Source organism: Sinocyclocheilus rhinocerous, unplaced genomic scaffold (assembly GCF_001515625.1).
Source record: "Sinocyclocheilus rhinocerous isolate Xijiao unplaced genomic scaffold, SAMN03320098_v1.1 scaffold551, whole genome shotgun sequence".
In the NCBI taxonomy this organism is placed as follows: Eukaryota; Metazoa; Chordata; class Actinopteri; order Cypriniformes; family Cyprinidae; genus Sinocyclocheilus; species Sinocyclocheilus rhinocerous.
In genome coordinates, this window is record NW_015624564.1 from 1,215,237 (window position 1) to 1,235,295 (window position 20,059).

General features: G+C 38.3%; 2 protein-coding genes across 4 annotated transcripts in view; one reads left to right on the forward strand and one right to left on the reverse strand.

The window, feature by feature from the left end:
• chst11 (carbohydrate (chondroitin 4) sulfotransferase 11) overlaps positions 1-9,969 on the forward strand; it is a 42,415-nt gene extending 32,446 nt beyond the window's left edge. For both annotated transcript variants that reach the window (XM_016556952.1, XM_016556958.1), the window contains exon 3: positions 8,705-9,969. In XM_016556952.1, the coding sequence (XP_016412438.1) occupies positions 8,705-9,559 (855 nt within the window). In that variant the 3' untranslated portion in view covers positions 9,560-9,969. The remainder of the gene's footprint in view (positions 1-8,704) is intronic.
• The window catches only part of LOC107743571 (solute carrier family 41 member 2-like), a 41,462-nt gene continuing 21,427 nt past the window's right edge, over positions 25-20,059 (reverse strand). Inside the window, exons 11-13 of one of the 2 annotated variants that reach the window (XR_001640416.1) lie at positions 7,365-7,512; positions 6,175-6,210; positions 25-1,220 (exon numbers count right to left, since the gene is read on the reverse strand). Coding sequence is in view for 1 of the 2 variants with exons in the window: in XM_016556882.1 (XP_016412368.1) it covers positions 17,212-17,397 (186 nt within the window). In the remaining variant the exon portion in view is untranslated. Of the gene's footprint in view, positions 1,221-6,174; positions 6,211-7,364; positions 7,513-16,218; positions 17,398-20,059 lie in introns of those variants that run through there. The other variant, XM_016556882.1, reaches the window with a different exon arrangement.

Below are 20,059 nucleotides of genomic sequence, written 5' to 3' on the forward strand. Positions count from 1 at the left end.
CACTCCAAAGAGAAAGGAACAATTGAAATCGCATCATATGACCACTTTAAAGCTTCAGTTTCAAAGTAAGTTCTTCAATACTAGTGTAACAGTCTTACATCACTCTAGAGGTATCCCACAATTCTCTATCACACACTGCCAGCACACATGGTAGCATTTCCCTTGAACTTTTACGCAACCTCTCAATGCAGCACCCTGTGAGTTCATGTCTGCGTGTTTGCGCGTGTACCTGGCCTGTAGAAAGGACACATTGGCAGTGTCGGGCAGAGCCAGTGGAAACTTCCTGTTTGAGCGCTGAGGGCATTCGACACTGCACTCATTCACCCCCTCTCTCTATCTCTCCGGCCGCTCCATTCTCCCTCTCTCTCGTCAGTGGCGTTCACATACACCTCTATTAGATATCCTCTAGAGGTCAAAGGAAGTCACATGATTACTTGCACCAGAAAATGACATTATGTAATTTCTTCAAGTAATATATTTTCAATAAGTCTGTTTCACTTGTTAAAATCCCTTATTTTAAGTATGAGCATAAATGAAATATGAAAATGATGTAAAGGCACTGATTGTATTGTGGGATGATGCAATAATAGAGTCATACTATGATGTAACACTGGAAAGACATCATACAGTGGCTTGACCTTTTTAGTAGGCTGTTAAAATGAAGTGTAAACTCGTGTTTTTATGAGAAAGAAGGAGTTCATCCCTGCGGTGTGGCTGTTAGCGAAAATCATGGAAAAGTTGCTTCAGCTTTTACAGTTTGGAAAAGTTGATTTGGTCTCTTGTGAACGAGGGTTTGCGAGCAGAAGAGCATTCGCCTCTTTCTCCTCCTCTCATTGACACGGGATCAATTTTACTGCAGCAGCACTAAATCAAGCCCTCCGCTTTAAGAGACAGACAAGAGATCTGTCAAGACGAGCAGCGCGTCGAATCAGGGACTGCTGGGACTGAGTGTGAGGGGGAGAGACGCACAAGGACAGCTTTATCAGCAGCGCGCGCGTGTGTGTATGAGTATGTGTATGCGACAGCTGAAAAGAGGTATTAACTGTCTCGCGGCGCAGGACTCGCTGCCATGCAGTTTGGTGTTTACTGAGCAAATACAGACAGACGCGAGGGCACACAAACTAGCGCAGCACTCAGCTGGACTCAGCGCAGCAGGCATGAGTCATCATCATCATCATCATCGCCACAGCAACAGCCGCTGCCAGCCTGACGTGTCCACACTGTAATGGAGGAATGATAAGAACGATAAGGATACACTTCCTGTGTGTATCAGCACCAATTCTGCTCTAATTTCTGCATGATGTGATTAAGATGTACTATACCATACTAGCATGTTTATATATAATACAATAAATTAAAATAATATATTTATGTATTATACTTGCTTTAAATAGATTGCATAATGTAATTTACATAATATAAATATAAAATTGCAATTTAAAATAATTGTTTTCTATTTTAATATATTTTAAATTGCTCCATTACTCCAGTCTTCAGTGTCACAGGTCCTTCAGAAATCCTTCTAATATGCTGATTAGGATCTCAAGAAATAATTCTGATTATTATAAATGTTGGATACAGTTTTTGCTGCTTAATATTTTTGTGAAACCATGATACACTACCATTCAAAAGTTATGTAAGATATAAGAGGTATGTAAGATTTATTATTATTATTATTTTAATTAATACTTGTATTCAGCAAGGGCACATTCAGTTGTCATTTATATTGTTCAAAAGATTATTTGGAAATTTTTCAGCAAAAAATCATGAAAGAGAGTAAAATAATAAAATCAATTAAGCAGCAAAAACTGTTTTCAGCATTGATAACAATAACCACTGTTAATATTTGAATACCAATAATAAATTATAATATTTGAGCACCAAAAAAGCATATTAGAGTATGCGTATTGCGTATTGAGAGTAAAGTATCATGTGACACTGAAGCCTGGAGTAATGATGCAGAAAATTAAGCTTTACCATCACAGAAATAATTTTAATTTACAGTTTTTGTCATATAACATATTACCATAATACGTGTGTGTTGACATATAATAAATATAATATAATATAAATGTTAATGCATATCTTTTGAAGTGCAAACTGATTTGAATCTAATTCTGAAAAATGTACTCGTTTTATTGTGGACGTCTCTAGTAAGGAAATCAAATGAATTCTCTGAGTTAAACTTCAGCCCTCTGAGTGTGCTAAACTCTCTCTGAGCTCATATAAATGGATGATAAATCGTAGCATGAGGACAGATGGAGGAAAGGATGAGAGAGGCAAGGCTTTGACTTTCTATAATAATTCATCTCACGCTTATAAAAGCTAGTCTGAGAGCTTCTGAGGTCGTCGCGGTCACGGGGGCAAATCATAACCTCAGTGACCGAGAGTCAATCTCCTAAAAAGCAGCAGCGAACTTTCAGTGAGACATTAGTGGGTGTTTCTTCAACTATGGCCGCAGGTTGATTTTTATGCAAACAAACAGATTTCAACTTTCAATAAGATTTAGTGTTAAAATTTTGAAAATCCATCATATGTTTAATAATCATAAAATTATTAAATTATCATAAAAATTGCATCAATTATATGCATACAACTATAAAAATAAAAAGATCTGTATAAAAGACTGACAAAGATTTTTATTTGATTTTATTTTATTTTTGCACAAATAACAACTGAGAAAAATCAAGGTAAGCATGAAAAAAAGTTTACCACATTTACCTTCATTTTGTTATGTGTTATAATATATATATATATACAGTGGGTACGGAAAGTATTCAGACCCCCTTAGAAAAATGAATTTATTTATTAAATATGTATTCATATCTATTGAAATTGAAATTTGCCTCAGCAAAACCATTTTTCCAAGGATGAACATTATTAATAGACAAATTAAGTAAATTAGAGTGTGAAAAGTTCTAAACTTCCACAGGGCCAAAAGTGCCAATATATTTAAGAAACACCCCACCGCTCTCTCTGGTGGGCAAACAGATCCTTTGAATGTATGATTATTAATGCTTTGCTCGTGGTGCTATTTATGTTTACTTCTTACGGCGTTTTGCACTCTCTGTATTTCAGGAAAGCCTGAACGTGGTGAAGATAAATGTACCGCACACAAACACAAACGTACCTCAAACACACTTACGCATATCAACGCTCTGTTGTAGCGCATCGACTTGACAAAATGTTACAGTTACCGCAGGCTACTGCCAGCTGTGTTTTACTGTGCGATTTGAATCTCATTAAAGGTGCGCGCAGTCATTTTTTCCTCATTAAAATTTAACATGTAAAGAAATTAAAAATACTTTTGGAAAAAATAGGGTTAAAATCATATCAGTAGCCTAATAAAAAACGGCTTTATTTTACAACATTTTGAGATCACATGACCAGCCGAATACTCACTTCATCTACTCACTTTTACTCGTTATTCAACATATTTGTTTATCAAATCATTCACAATTATTGTATGCTGAATCTTCATTAATGCATTTTGCTACTGAATGCAAATATGTCTGTTTTTCTTTCCCACAAACCTCTGCCAGAGTTTCAGTGGGCATCTGTGTGTGTGTGTGTGTGTGTGTGTGTGTATGTGTGCGTGTGTATGTGTGTGTGTGTGTGTGTGTGTCGTTCTAGTATTATTGTAATGTGAATGCATTCCAGCTATCTAATTACGGTGGAGAGCAGCTAGCTGTGTTGGTGTGCTGGGAATAAATTAGCTCAGGGCGTCTACAGACTGACAGAGCACCATGTGAACGTGTGTTTTTGTCTGAGAGACAGAGATACTGAGGGAGGGAGAGAAACAAAGAAACATAGGCTGAGGGAGAGACCATATATCTTAGCATCGTTGTCTGCTCTGTGATAACGAGGTGAAAGTACGTGTTGAAGACTGATGCTGGATCTGTGCGAGCGCAGGAGAGAAACAGGCAGGAACAAATAACAAAACCTGTGGAGGGTAGCCTCAGTTAGGATACAGTGCTGAATCCGGTTCTGTTCACACACAGATCAGTTATAAACAACCTCAGTCTATAAACAAAGTGACTCTCTTAAATATTATGAACTCAAAAATGAATTTTTAAAGTATGATCAGAGCCATCTGTGCGAGCGCAGGAGAGAAACAGGCAGGAACAAATAACAAAACCTGTGGAGGGTAGCCTCAGTTAGGATACAGTGCTGAATCCGGTTCTGTTCACACACAGATCAGTTATAAACAACCTCAGTCTATAAACAAAGTGACTCTCTTAAATATTATGAACTCAAAAATGAATTTTTAAAGTATGATCAGAGCCTTTTATTGTGAAGACTTTCTAGTAGTGGTCAGCCAGTGTTTTTTGGCTGTTATTTTAGAGAGACGAGTGACTGAAAAGCTGATGTGTACTGAATATATGTATAATATCGCATGAATTAACTGAACGATAAATCACATTTACACAAAGTTGCTGCAATAAAAAATGATTACATAATATTTACTACAATATTTTGAAGATTATTCAATATAAATAGATAATGACTAAATAATTAATATAAAGTTTAAATAATTTAAGATGTGCAACATTGCTGCAATAAAATTAATATTTAAAATATATATATATACTTAAATATTTTATATTAATAATCTATTAAATAATCTGTTTGAAAAATAGTCTGTAAAAATTATTTATACTTTGGATGCACAACATTGTTGCAATAAAATTAATATTTATTTTACATATTTATGAAAATATTTAAAATAATTTGATAAATTAATCAATATGAAAAACATGTTTGAACCTGATAAACTTGATGAACTTGAAGTTTAAGTTGCACAACATTGCTGCAATACAATTATTTATTTTATATAATATTTAGCAAAATAATAATAAAAAAAATCTGAAAAATAACTTGATAAAAAACAGATCTGTAAGAAATATTTTATACATTTGACGCAATAAAATTAATATATACAGTATATACAGTATATATATATAGTATATATAGTATTATAAATAATATTATAAATAATTTATTTCAACTATATTATTTATAATAATTTAATAACTTATTGCTTTATTATTACTATTCATAAAATGATTTCAACTTGATTAAAAAAATAGCAACATCTCCTTGATTCTGGTTTTAAAAATAAAAAGGAAAGTAACTGAATATGACATAGCAGCAAATTGGAAATAATGTACAAGGGTTTGTAATCTAGGATTTAAAATTGCTCTTCAGTGAAAATGTTGCCGATATACAGTATATTGGTTGACCACTAATTTTTAGTATCACAGAAATACAATCTCTGATATGTACTATTGTTACTATTTACTATTATGATTAGAAACATTATTCATAGCTATTGTGACAACAGAAAAGGTGCTTGACTTCAGTTATTTATTCATACAGACAGTATCTGAGATGCTTCTGTAAACTGTTGTATAATCTGTTGGTAAATATGACTTTTAATCCCAAACACAGACTGACTGAACGTAGCTTTGGTCATTGACATGTGTAGCTGTTGTTAGCCCTCTCAACACACAGCTCACGATCACACACACACACACTCTGTGCTTTGAACCGGGCCTGTGGACATACGGTTGTGGAGATGCCATGGTCAATTGCGTTAAGATCAGAGAGGGAAGAGAAGAGAGGGAAAGGCATGAAAAATAGCAGAAAATAGGTTTGTAGAAAATGGACCTGCAGAGGTTTTTTAGAGAAAGAGAAAAGTGACTAAACCAGGAGCCATCGAACCTTAATTTGCCTCACATTTACCGCTCTTCACCTCCTTTTTTACTTCTTACGACCCCATTTCTCTTATCTATACCCCTGCATAATGGAGTTCAGGGCCGATAGCAGGAAAATCCACTCAAGCTTTTACATCAAGGTTTTCTATTACCAAATCCTGACGTGTTTGCAGGAACCGGAGTGGACACTATATCATTAGCTATATATGTATAAAGAGACTGTGCTTCCGAGAAAAGCTCTCAGCGTTTTGAACGGCTCTGCCAAATACAGACACTGTCCTGCTACTGATGAGGCTCAGACTATAGTTTTAAGAATTTTTTACGGAGCTACTGAGTGATTGATTATTATGATTATCCATTGTAATTAATTATTTCATGCTGCCTGTCTCCTATAAACTTTGAATAAAATTTGAAGGAATAGCACATGCAAAAATGAAAACTGTCTTCATTTACTCACCCTCGTGTCATTCCAACCTGTATGACTTTCTTCTATCTGTGGAACACAAAAGTAGAAGTTTAGTTGAATGTTCATGCTGCTCTTTTCCATAAAATGAAAGCAGATGAACATGGACGTTAACAAGCTTCAAAAATGATAAAAAGCACCATAAAAGTACAATATCAGGACTTTTGTGATATATTTTACAAAGCTGCAGAAGACTGAAGAAAGAAATTTTGCGGAAGAAAGAAAGTCATACAGGTTTGGAAGGAGAGTAAATGACAATTAAAATTTTTGCATGAACTCTCCCTTTAAGAATAAACGTCTACACAACCTGATTTTATGTTCTGTATCTGCAAAGACATGGTTTCGGTTTCCATATTAATTGATCTGTTAATAAGGTGATGCAATGGTGCTTTATTCTAGGAATTTTAAAACCTGTCAGCGGCGCAGATACTGGCCACAAACTCTGGGAAAATTCCACTGGAATAGAGCGCTTAAACTGATGAGAGTGGGTGTGTGTATAAAAGAGAGTGAAAGAGGCTGAGAGACACACACACACACACACACACACATACGCATACACACACACACACAGAGAGACAGAGTATGTGGGTGGCTGTAGGTTTGAATAATGATTTTGGAGAAGTGTACAGTGCTGTTCTCTTTGTAAATGTTAGATTACATCCAAGATGAAGAAACTTGATGAAACCGAGTGAAACCAGAGCTAGAGATATCGATTTCAACTACTAAAGAACAACGCAAATGGGAATAGTTCACACAAAAAGTGAAATTCTGAAAGTTTAGATAGACAGACAGACAGACAGACAGATAGGCAGATAGATAGATACAGTGGTGTGAAAAAGTTTTTGCCCCCTTCCTGTTTTTTTAATTGTTTGCATATTTGTCACACTTAAAAGATTCAGATCATCAAACCAATTTTAATATTACGCAAAGATAATGCAAGTAAATACAAAATGCAGTTTTTAAATGATAATTTCATTTATTAAGGGAAAAAAGCTGTCCAAACCTACCTCCCTACGTGAAAAATTATTTGCCCCTCCTCTTAAATCATGAAAGAACTATGATTAACCACATCATTTTAGAAAGCTGAGTTAAATTTCACTAGCCACACGCAGGCCTGATTACTGCCAGACCTGTTGAATCAAGTAGATAGATAGATAGATAGATAGATATATAGATAGACTGACCTTTAACTTTTGGCCCTTATTGAGCAGATTGAGGGAAGGGTCAACACAGCTCAGCAAGATTCCGCTTTCACTGCCTCAGGCCTTCAGCAGAACATTTTACAAGTCTTGGGTTTGTTTGATGTGGTGAGATGGTGTGTATTCACTGCTTCTGTTACAGTGCGGAAGAAGTTCAGGATTTTAAGAGCACTCTTTAATAGGATAAACACCACAAAATAGCACTGCTCGCTGGAAGACTTACAACTGATTGCAATAGATTTTGACATTAATATGATGCTAAGCTAATAACAAAAAGTATATAAATATCATGCACAAATATTGGGTAAAACAGTTAATTTTAATTAGGTTAGAATCTTCAGGAAGGTGTATTTACAATCTCTCATTTTTATGCATTTTTCTTGTTTGTTTGTAGCGCATTCTAATCAGTGCATTCTGGATTGTTTTACTATGTCATAATTTGGCCAAAATGAGGCACAGTATTTTAAATCAAAATGCATTTTTTTTTTAGGATTATAAAAGTTCATTTAAAATTAAAATAGTATTTTATTGACATTCATAGTTATGAAAGTAGGAAATCAAAATCAGCTTAACACAAAGTAAATAGTCTCAAGATAATATTTAAATAATTTCATTTGGCTTCAGTACAATGACAATATAAAAGTCAATTATTATTTAGGATGTTTTAATATTCAACCTTCCTGCACAGAGATCAACCTCCCTGCACAGTTAAGTTACTCTAATTAAACACATTTAATATTTGGAGTTACAGGATGTTATGTTAAAACTAATCTTAAAGGGTTAAAACTAAAATTGGCGGGGATGGGAGATCTCCAGGAGCAGAATTAAGTGTCCCTGCTGTAGAGGATTTAAGCTCAGATTTTAATAATACTGACTGGTGCCACTATTTCCCCTTTTTGGCAGCCTGCTGATTTATGGTCTTTACAGAGCTTTAAATTGCGCGTTGGAAATGAGTCTTCACATTTATATTCACATTTAAGCATTTGGCAGACGCTTTTATCCAAAGCGACTTACATTGCATTGAATGTCTACATCTTATCAGTTCAAGCATTCCCTGAAAAATAAACCCATGATGCCAGGGGTGTCCAAACCTGTTCCTGGAGGGCCACTGTCCTGTAGAGTTTAGCTCCAACCCTAATTAAACACACCTGAACCAAAGTAATCAAGGTCTTCAGACTCACTAGAATCTTCCAGGCAAGTGTGTTAGAGCTGGTTGGAATTAAACTTCGCAGAACTGGACATCCCTGAGCTATGCTCTACTGTTCGACCTACTTTATCTGTTTTCTCATTAATACCATCAACCCTTTTCTTCTCCTCTTTCTCAGGCTGAGTTTTCTGCGGCGGCGGTGTTGCATCAGGCCCGACGGGATCAGGTGACGGACACATGTCGTGCCCACAGCGCGTCCAGCCGCAAGCGACAAGTCCTGACCCCCAGCGACCTCAAGCACCTTGTGGTGGACGAGGAGCATGAGCTCATCTACTGCTACGTCCCCAAGGTGGCCTGCACCAACTGGAAGCGGGTCATGATGGTGCTGAGCGGCCGGGGCAAGTACAGCGACCCCATGGAGATTCTGTCCAACGAGGCCCACGTGCCCTCCAACCTCAAGACCCTCAACCAGTACAGCATTCCCGACATCAACCACCGGCTCAAGAGCTACCTCAAGTTTCTCTTCGTGCGCGAACCCTTCGAGCGGTTGGTGTCGGCCTACCGTAACAAATTCACGCTCCGATACAACGCCTCATTTCACAAACGCTATGGGACGAAGATTGTGCGGCGGTACCGCAAGAATGCAACAACCGAGGCACTGCAGAGCGGTGCCGACGTGAAGTTCCAAGAGTTCGCTGAGTACCTGGTGGACCCGGGCACTCAGAGAGAAGCTCCGCTCAACGAACACTGGCAGACGGTCTACTCGCTCTGCCACCCCTGCCACATCCACTACGATCTGGTGGGCAAGTACGAGACTCTGGAGGAGGACGCCAACTATGTGCTCAAACTGGCAGGGGTGGGTGACTCCTTGCGCTTCCCGTCGTACGCTAAATCCACCCGTACCACCGACCAAATGGCAGCCATGTTTTTCAACAACATCAGCTCCCAGCAGCAAGGCCAGCTGTACCAACTTTACAAACTGGACTTTCTAATGTTCAACTACTCCATTCCCAGCTACCTAAAACTGCAGTAATCACATGTATGCAGTTGCGCACACGTTCCGAGCTTGTTCAACAAGGTTGAGCAATGGGAGAAGGACTGTGGCTGAAAGACACAGATGGGGGAAATCAACTGAGCACTCAAATGTAAAATTTTACTTATATCCGCAGGGACGGTTGCTTTATTTCGAGATGACTAAGGAGCTATCGGTCAACTGCAAATGCGGACCACTTTGAAAGTCTTTTGAGACGGAAGTCTGATGTATTTGCCCATTGAATTGTACATTTCCAGTGTAAAAGCCCCTGTTCCCAAACATCAAAAGCAATATGACAGATTCTGAGCTATACCTGCTCAAATGGTTTATCTATTAATATACTCAACCAGCCGCCGCCATAATTGAAGCTTCACAGAAAGGAGCGCCTAGACTAATAATAAGACTCGAGATACAATCAAACTTGTTCCGACTTCAATTCCCCACTTCTAATTTCGTGTTCCCTTTGGAAGTTCCCTCGCTTCTCCCATACTCAGGCGGCCTTTGTGTGTGTGCACACTAAAAAAGAAGACAAAAAAAAGGCATTGAATGGTGCCTTCCTGAAGGGGGCGTGTCCAAATGTGAGTGACAGGCAGAGGCTCCGCCCACTGGGTCAGTCATGGAGCATCTGTAGCAGTCAGGAGGTCAGAGGTCACTGCAAGCTGGCCTCAAGCACACTGTTCTCACAACCCCTCCTCCCTCAGTTGGTCTTCAGTAAGGATTTTTAAAGCAGGAATTTGTTTTATTTTGTATTTGTTTATAATGGAAAAAGTTGCTGCGAGCAGCACGTTATAATACTATTTGAATTACTGTGTGAAATAGAGATGAGAAAGACTTAATATGTTGTTTCCAGGAAAGGAAATCAGCTTAGAGCTAGAGACTTTCTGAGGTTTAATTGTCATAATTTGTTCATATTTCTTCTTGCCTCATTTGCAGAACACTGTTGCTGGGATACCTCGCTGGTTGTTTTGTGACGGGTGTACGGAAACGGGCAGGACTTTGTTTTCTGAGCTGTTCTCATGGGAAAGTTTCACACAGTGGTGTGTGTTTGAGAGAGAAAATGCAGGCGAATCTGTTCCATTCCATGATGATTTAAACGTCTTTCCCAGTTTGAGTTCAAAGGAACTCCCTTTAATTTAGCAAGCTGTCTTTTATGATTCTAATTTGCTTTGACGGTGCACAAAAATTATAAAAATTGCTTATTTATATGCACGATTGGCCACAAGTGGGTGTGTCCCAGTGCTTTATCTCATTGTCTTTGTCTGTAAAAATCCAATGCAAATCTTGACTCTGGCTAACGGCTTCTTTTAGCTTTCTCTCTCCCATATCTCTCTGCTTTTTAGGAAAAGTCCTGGGTTTATTTGGCCTGAATAAGAGGGTGCTGATTAGCAGGATTTTAAGTCCTGTAGAGCAGGGTCTTTAATGAAGACCACACACACACTCACACACACTTGTGGCAGCACCCTATGCAGAGGGTAAAACGTGGCAAAAAAGCAAAAGAGAAGAAAAACATCTTTTAAAACCAAGCCACGTTATCAACCACTCTTTCTTTGTTTACTCTATTTCTACTGCTACTCCTTTCTCACGCTGCCTTTAATACGTCTTATCCTACTCAAACAAAAAAAAAATGAAAAGAGCTTTTAAAAAAAGATTACAATTCCCATGCAGATTCCTAATCTTGGAAAACCAGTAAAACCATATGGAAGCCATAATTACAAAACTCATTTATTTTAACCGAGTTGTCATTCAGTAGCCTAATTATGGTAACTGACTTGCTGGTTAGGACAACAACTCAGATTTACATGCAAGAGATTCCAGTAGATACATTTAGCATGTTTTCTTTCACAAAGACACATAAAACCTTTATCTAGTTGTTATTAGATTACCTGTTCAAATCTCTGCTCTCCTTTTCACCAGAACAGGAAATGAATCAGAAGTGAAATGAATCACTTCATTTTGAATCATCAGCTCAGAAAACAAAGCCTGGATGGTTTCTCCTTTTATAAACTGTTTATTTCATTTGTTCTGCAACAACAAACACGGTACAGCCTCATTAGCGCCCACACGACAGCCACGCTAATACACGCATTAGCGCCCACATTAGCAGGCACAGTGCCTTTCAAACTGTCACTCTATCGCATGTAGTACAGCTCACTCACGTTGCATACAGCATTTTTCATTTTTAGAAATACAAAACATGATTTGCTTTATTTACGATTCATGTTTCCAGCTGAGCACTTCCCCAGATGGAGGTTTTATCATATTTAGCTAACTTAGCTAACTTTACACACTCTAGGACAGAACGGCTAGGCTCACCATCCACACATGCTCAAATGGCTTACCTGTTACTCTATGTGCCTGTTTAATAATCAGTGTCTGTCTACATTGGTTCAATGTTGCTGTATTTGTTTCAGTGAGCGTCCACTCGCTTTCTTGAGCTCACAAACATTCTTGAACTATCGGCAGTTTAATTTATTTATTTATTCCTCCTCTGTATTCAGGATGGACTCTGCCGGGTCACTGGGTCGGACCCTCGCACTGTAAATGAGAAAAATACAAACCAAGTGAACTGTCGGATCAATGCGCTTGCTGGAGAAGGCGCTCACACACTCTCTCTCCTCTGTTTTCTCAATAAATCTGAAACTTAAACCCTTAGTGGCCAATTTGTTACTGTCTGTGTCTCCACATAATCATTAAACTTGAGTGAAAATGTTGTCAGTTGTTAAAAGGATCTTTTTAACACAGCTGTTCCTTCTCATTTGGCATGGTTTCTAGCATTTTATGCTAAGATGATCCATAGGAAAACATCAAATCTTTTTCGGATCCTGCATCGCACGGCCCTGCTCACAGCTTCTTATAGGGGATTTGTTCAATTACAATCTTCCTTAAATCCTGAGGGGGTTTAATAGGGCTTATCCAAAATAAGTAGAGGCTGAATGTGATCCCTCACCTTTAGATAAACAACGTCTAAGTTTGTCTGTGAGCTTGTTGTGCAGTTTGAAACCATTTATGGCTACTGTGGCTCAGCTGGTAGAGCTTGATGCCAGTAATGCCAAGGGACAGCTTTATATCTGTTGTTATGTGAATAATCAGTCAGTAACTACTTTCTGAAGTCTCACTCTTACTGTACAACATACAGTTGTTTACTAGCAAGTTTCATGCATTTGATTCACTAAACAGAATGACTCATCATAAGAGGACAATGTGTTTATGATTCAATAAAAAGAACCAACTCAAAAGATTTTTTCTTTTAGATTAACCTTAAACGGCGTGTAAAAACAAACTGAAAAGTGGTTGTCTGTTTTACATGCCGATCAACAATATGGTGCTTTCTAGGAGGGTGTAATAAGCAGCAAAACAAACTAGACTTTATTCGTCAAATATGTGGTTTGGGAGACTAGATACTCCCTAACAATATTATCATTACTATATGAAAGAACCCAGTTATTAGCCTCTTAGCAAGGCCACATTTTTGAATCTTTGACAATATGGCTGACCTTGTGGTGTTTGCAGGGCCTCCCAGGTCTTGTGGCGAGTCCAGATGTGTCTGGTTATATGTTATATCCCAGCTAGATTTAAAGTGGGACCTTTGAAGGTTTGATGCAAGAGGAAACGCAAAAGTGTGCCAAGCTTTTGTGCCACATAGGCACAACAGATCTGCGTCACGGGCTGCCAGAGAAATGTGTGTCACTCCACTGTGAAGAAAGATTCATGTACGCTTCAGTAGTAGTGGGTTGTCACTTTGGTGTTAAAAGCGAGATTGCAGCCAAAGCCTAACTTCACATCGAAAATCCTGAGCTTTGGGTTTTTTTTCTTGCTGAATGTGCAATTCTCATGCAACTTTGCTACCGCACCTGCTATGGTCGCCTCCGCTCCACCCTCCACCGTAACCTCTCGGTAATGCTCAGAATACACCAATTCCTAGCCGCTGAGGCGAAGTTCATCCTCTGAATTAGGTCCTTTAGCCACATCAAACCTGGCATTGCGATAGGGTTTGGGTTTTCTCAGTGAACACGTGCAGGGTCGAGTTGGCAGCAGTTCTCTGTCATTATCTAACTTATGAAGGGCTGAAATGATGATGTTGGTGGGAAGTTAGATGTTGTTCCCTTAGGGACCGCTATGCTGTTTACTGCTAATATGCAGGCGTAGCTGAAAACTACTATGATTTGGTTTAATCTCCAAGCTCTAAAACCCAGCCAAAAGACAACCAAAAGCAAGAAGATATTTTCAGTGAAGTGTTCCTTAATTCCCAAGGATGAAATTGGTTGTGGTTCGTTCACAGCGGAGATTTTCAGTCCGTCCATTTCCCTAAGAAGTGTTTCTCAGTGCTGTATACTTGATTAGTTCATAGTAATCCATTTGCACAACAGTTGAACTCCTTCAACCCTTCGCTTCAGCTTCATTCAAGAAGGAATTTCACACCTGAATGGCAGAAACCGCTCTCTGTTGGAGTCTAAGCATGACAGAGAACGACAACTTCTTCTCCTTCTCGCTCATGGCTGAATTTAGCAAATACTGACAATAAAGAGGAAGAGGATGAAGTGAACAATCAAAACGAGTGGTTTGTTAAAGTCATGACAGTTCACCAAAAAATACTAAATTCTGACATCATTTCCTCACCCTCATTTCGAAGCTGTTTGACTTACTTTCTTTTGGACAACACAGATGATGATATTTTGGACAAAGTATTTCAACTGTTTGTCTATACAATAAAAATCAATGGGGTCCAGTGGGTACCCCACTGACTTTCATTGTATGAACTAAAGAGGCATTTTCCAAAATATCTTCTTTTTCGTTGCACATATGAAAGGAACTCATACAGTTTTGGAACGTCATGAGTGTGAGCAAACAATAACAATTGCCCTTTAAAATATCCCTGAACTGGCATTTCAAAACTATTTCAGGTCAAAAGTGGTGCTGGATAAAATGAAAATGTTCGATAGATAGTCCAAATGGAGAAATAAAATGTGACAACAGTGAGTAAAGAGTATGCTGTACAGTCCAGGGCCCTCAGAACTGATTGAGGTGGAGTTGTTGGATGAAGTCCTTCAATCTAAACCATCATTTTTGGCTTGTATTTAACTCTCACGCTCATGCCAGGGGACAACTCCAAATCCCATCTTTAAGATGTACTTGATGATCAGGATGGCAAAGGTTGTAATGGAAGAGTGGGTGTTTTGTCGACTTGAGTCTGACTTCATTACCATAGTTCAGTGCTGCTTATACTGTCAGAAAAAGGCGAGGTTATGTTATAGACAACAGTGAAAATGCTAGTCTTAAGGGCCTTCCATTATTTATCAAGCTTAAAGGAAAAATTTAATTTAAAATATAATGAAACTGATCTGGGCTGTCAAGGTTAAATTTCAACTTATACAAAGTTATTTTGGTTTGCTCCTCACTTAAAGCCATCATATGACTTTGAGTATAGTGTATGAGTTATATGGACTACTTTTATTATAATTATTATGGTCCTTCATTGTCCATTATCCTTGATCCCAATCCTCATAACATTTCCTCATGTGAGTTCTACAGAATAAGAAAATCAGGGTGAGTAAATGATGACAGAATTTTTGCTTTAAAGTGAACTGTCTAAAGCTGGTTATTGGAGCAGGGTAGCTGGTTTTTGCTAGTCCAAGGTGGTCTACCAGCTTGACCAAGATGGTCTACCAGGTCCACCATTTGGTAGTCAAGCAAATAAACTATTCAGACCAGCATGGCCCAACTAGAGACCATGTAAAACCAAACCCCACAAAAATCAATGCCAGTTTTGAAAGTCATTGCTCTGATTAGCTCCACAAGAGCAGTAAATTGGCTTGATGACCTGTTTGTTGTTAGTGGTGAACATGAGGGATCACGGTACAGAGGCTGTGGGCTGCATTGGGGGATTGGATTGCTTTAATAGAGTGTTAATATGCAACAGCATGGTCCCTCTGGCTCGATTTGGGGGCCGTTTATGTGCATGCTCAGATTTCAGGGCCCCCAATCCACCACACCGCTCAAATAACCCCATTAAACCCTGAAGACAGGAGAGTTCAACAACCATCATTAACATGGCCTGTCTAGACTCCCAAACACTCAAACAGAGGCCTTTTGTTTTAGATTGTCGACAATAATATACTAGACATGTCAAAAATGTTGAGTGATAAGTGACGTCTGGAAAGTGTTTGTACTCTTGTCGCATTTAATAGCCAATAATGAGCTGTGCAAAAGGTAATTAAATAAATATCTACCCACAGAGGCCATGTTAATATGTGAATGAAATAATAGCAGGCCACGAAACTGCAAATCGGATTACAAAACATCATTTCTGAGCTTGGCTAACGAGTTTTAACTGCTCAGTTTGACAAAACAGGTGGAGTAAAGTGCAAATTTTAGGAGCACACTATGAAGTGCCTGATGTATTTTATTGGCAGAGCTCTTTGTAATCAAACCCTTTATGGTTCACGCTTTATTGTTTTCACACAGCAAGCGAATACCTTCTGTTTGAATGTATATAAAGCTTTCTCATAAAAGCGCAAGAGGTTTCTAAACCGATAAGGGAGGTTTCGCTGCATCCCTGCAGTTGCAAAGACATCATATGCAGGTAATTACAGTCGACAGAATTGAATTAGGGCCTCAGGAGTCCTAAGGATGTAAAAAATAAACATCAAACTGACGGCTATTGGACATAAACTTTTATTAAACCTTTATTAAACATTCTGAGTATCAAAAAAAGCATGGTCAAAACACAAAGAATCCTCCATTGGTGCCAGTAGAAACTTTTTTTCCCCCATAGAAAAATGCCGTTCATGGCACCTCAGTAACAATGTACAAAAAATGTTTACACACGCACACACACACACATATACAAGACTTGTATAAGAGTGTCTGTTTTGCCAATTCATCCCATTTCGTTTGGTTGCATACATGACCATTAAACAGAGACGTAGTTGCAGAACAAAAAAGAAAGCCTGACATTTCCAATCGATACTCAGACCGTTGTGTTTCTCTTTAAACGAGCAGTTGAAAGTCTATTCCCTTTTCTCAAAGCTGATATATATTAGTTCATTATTCTACGCTATTAAGCAATACAAATCAATACTTTAACTTCCAAACTGCATTACAGAGGTTTATATGAATTGATCTGGCACGGCTTGAGTAAAAATGTGTATACTTGTAATAAGGTCTGACTCGACTGGACATGAGGAACTGGTCTCAAGTCTCAAAAGAGACGACAAAGAGCAACGTGAGTAAATAATTAAAGAAAGACAAGACAAATAAATAAAGTACAATCACCAAGACAATCTAACATATTCTTGTTTTTAGGGTTTGTATTTGGTCCATCCACTGCATTAGTGCTGAAAAAGAAACCCGAGGGGGTAGAAGTGAGCATTAAAGAAGCTTTTCGTACTGTCCCACGTCAGACACACCAGAAATCACTCTGTTTGAGATGATGGAGAAGCTTCACCGCCTTCTATCCTTTACTGCAAGTGCTGAATCTTTCGATGCAGCTAATAAATCATCTGGCACTTTAAGAAGAGTCACAAACTGACAGAGAAATGCTAAGTTTGTTTTTATGCCACATGCCCGATCCGACAAGCGGCCATTCAAGGCAATAAGTGAAGACAGCAAGTATGGAATAGCTTGATCTGCGGGTCAAAGATCAAAGAAAGATCTTAGTCACCCACATCACTGTCCTGGTCCCCGATGACCCACAAGAAGTGGAAGCTGAGAGCCAGGAGGGCGGTTCCCAACAGGTCGCCCAATGCTGTCAGATACGGGATAGAGAAACTGTCCGGATCTTTCCCGCTTTTCCACATGGAGTGCACCATCCAGTCCGCTATGCAAAGCAACAAGAACACCTGGGATGGAGAGAGTACGCACACAAGAATGCGTTGAATATTGAAAAGTGTCAGCCAAGCTGCGCTCTTGCATAAAGCACGAAACTTTGGATGAACTTTCCCACACATTCACACACACACAACAGGAAGCTCTAAACCCGAAAGAGACGGACGGAGTTATCCCAGAAGTAACAATGTTTTTGTTTATGGAGCTTCTTTGAAAAGCTAGTCTCGGAAATGAAACAAGATCCCATTCTTTTGGAAAGCGTCGTTCACATTTAAGACAAATTTCCGAAACGGCTTCAGATTTAAACATCATAAGGCTTTTCATCTAGCGCAGCTCATTAAACACCAGCAAATTAGCCTCGTGTTTGTCTTCGCTGAGCGTCGCAGACTATTAAAATGCTCTTTTGGATCAGTGCGGCCCAGTGGATGCCAGTTTGTTTGCTTAATGGAGATTTAAAATCTTCATCTTACATTCAACTGGAAGTTAAAAAGATGGACTGCAACAATTCCTGAAGGCTTTTCGCTAGCAGCCCTGTGTTTTCGTGCATGTGTGAGCAAAGGATTTTCTTTAAGTGAAATAAAAAACGAGGCCTAATCAGGCTGACAGGTCGGTATGAAACTCTATTTGGAGGTCTGACGCTCTGGTTAACCGGCCGGGCGGCGTTCATTTATATCTGTTATATTAAGGTCAGCGCGAGATGGTTAAAAAGCCATTCGCTCTCTGCTGCAGATTTTAAACTTCAATTTAGGTAGCAAGAAATAAATGGCTGTTTTAAAGGCTATTAATTGTGCCTGCCAGGCAAGAGGAGTTTTGTGACATTATTTCAATAATTAACCTTGCGTGTTTCCGTGTGCGAGAATATCAGAACATCGACCTTTCCGTGGGAGATTTTGCCTCGCGTTTTCTTTCCCTTTCGCTCATGATTAGGGTTCTATTAATTAACGATTAAACTGTTAGAAAGGGAATGCCGGAGGCCTTCCGAGTAGCCGAGGAAAGTGATGGTTTGCTAATGTACACAAGCTGTTGAGGTCCGACAAGATTAGCCTTGTAGTTCCACCCTGCGCAAACCCACAGAAACACTTTTCCATCACTCACAAGGACAGAGAAAGCAGTCAGAGATGTTGCATGGCTTACATATTTAATCACACACACACACACACACACACACACAGGTTTGTTTTTGTGAAAAGTGGGGACATCCCATAGGCGTAATGGTTTTTCTACTGTACAGACCGTATATTCTATTGGCCTACACCAACCCTACCCCTAAACCTACCCCTCACAGGAAACTTTGTGCTATTTCAGATTTTCAATACACTCCATTCTGTGTGATTTATATGCGTTTTGAAAAGTGGGGACATGGGGTAATGTCCTGAAAAGTCACCTTCTCCTTGTAATACCTATGTCATACCCTTGTCATTATACAAATTTATGTCATTTGTCACAAAAACGCGCGCACACACACACAGGTTTACTAAATGGCTATATGGTTTACTATATGGCTATATGGTTTTATATAAAGCTAATTATAATCAGTACAGACAGAGTACATATAATGAGTACCTAAACTCTATTTGAGGTTCCCTTAAGGAAGGTTGCGTCAGATTTAGCAAACTCATAAACCCGCTGAAAGGCAAAGGTTTGCACAGTGTCCTTTTTAAGGTTCACAGTGCCAGCGGAAAAAAAGGTTAAAAGTAAATGGAACATGAACCGATACCATTTTGTTTGCAATATGACATATTACAGCTGTTTCTTGTTTGAAAGCATGTCATTTTGTCATGAAACTACCAAACAGTGTCAATAAGCGATACATTATTAGTGCTTGAAAACAATAACTACAGTATAAAAAAAATATTATACAGTACCGTTTAAAAGTTTGGGATCAGTAAGATTTTTTATGTTTTTTTTTTAAAAGAAGTCTCTTATGTTAATCAAGGATGCATTTATTTGATGAAAAATACAGTAAAAACTAATATTGTGAAATATTATTATAATTTAAATTAACAGTTTTCTAATTTAATATGCTTTAAAATGTAATTCATATTTCTGTGATGGCAAAACTGAATTTCAGCATCATTACTCCAGTCTTCAGTGTCACATGATCCTTCAAAAATTATCCTAATATGTTCATTTATTATCAATGTTGGAAATAGCTGTGCTGCTTAATATTTTTTGGGAACCTGAGTTAAAAAGAACAGCTTTTGGGGTCATTACTAAGAAATTAATACGTTTATTCAGCAAGGAAATGTTAAATTGATAAAAATTGAAAATAAATAAATATTGTTACAAAAGATTTTGGAGAAAAGTTTTTGGAGGTCTTCATTGCCTCATTGGAAACATTGGAAAAAGAGAGGCATGTGAATATCCAATATCCAGACCCCTCTGCACAGCGTCACCAAAAATACTTAAAATACTTAAACTGGGAACTTCATTTAACCCTAGAATTTCTTCCTCAAACGCAGACTCTTTCTGCAATTCTATAGATGCCTTGTACTTGAAGGTCAGAGGTCAGGGGGCCACTTCAGGGCACTAGACATATGTTCAACAAGCCAAGCTATAGCTGGTGAAGACTAATAATAGGGAACTTTTGTTTGAAGAAAAATTTGAGAAGCATAATTTAGCCATATAAGGGTTTCATATATTATTTCTTGCTTTCTGTGATAAAAATATAAAAAA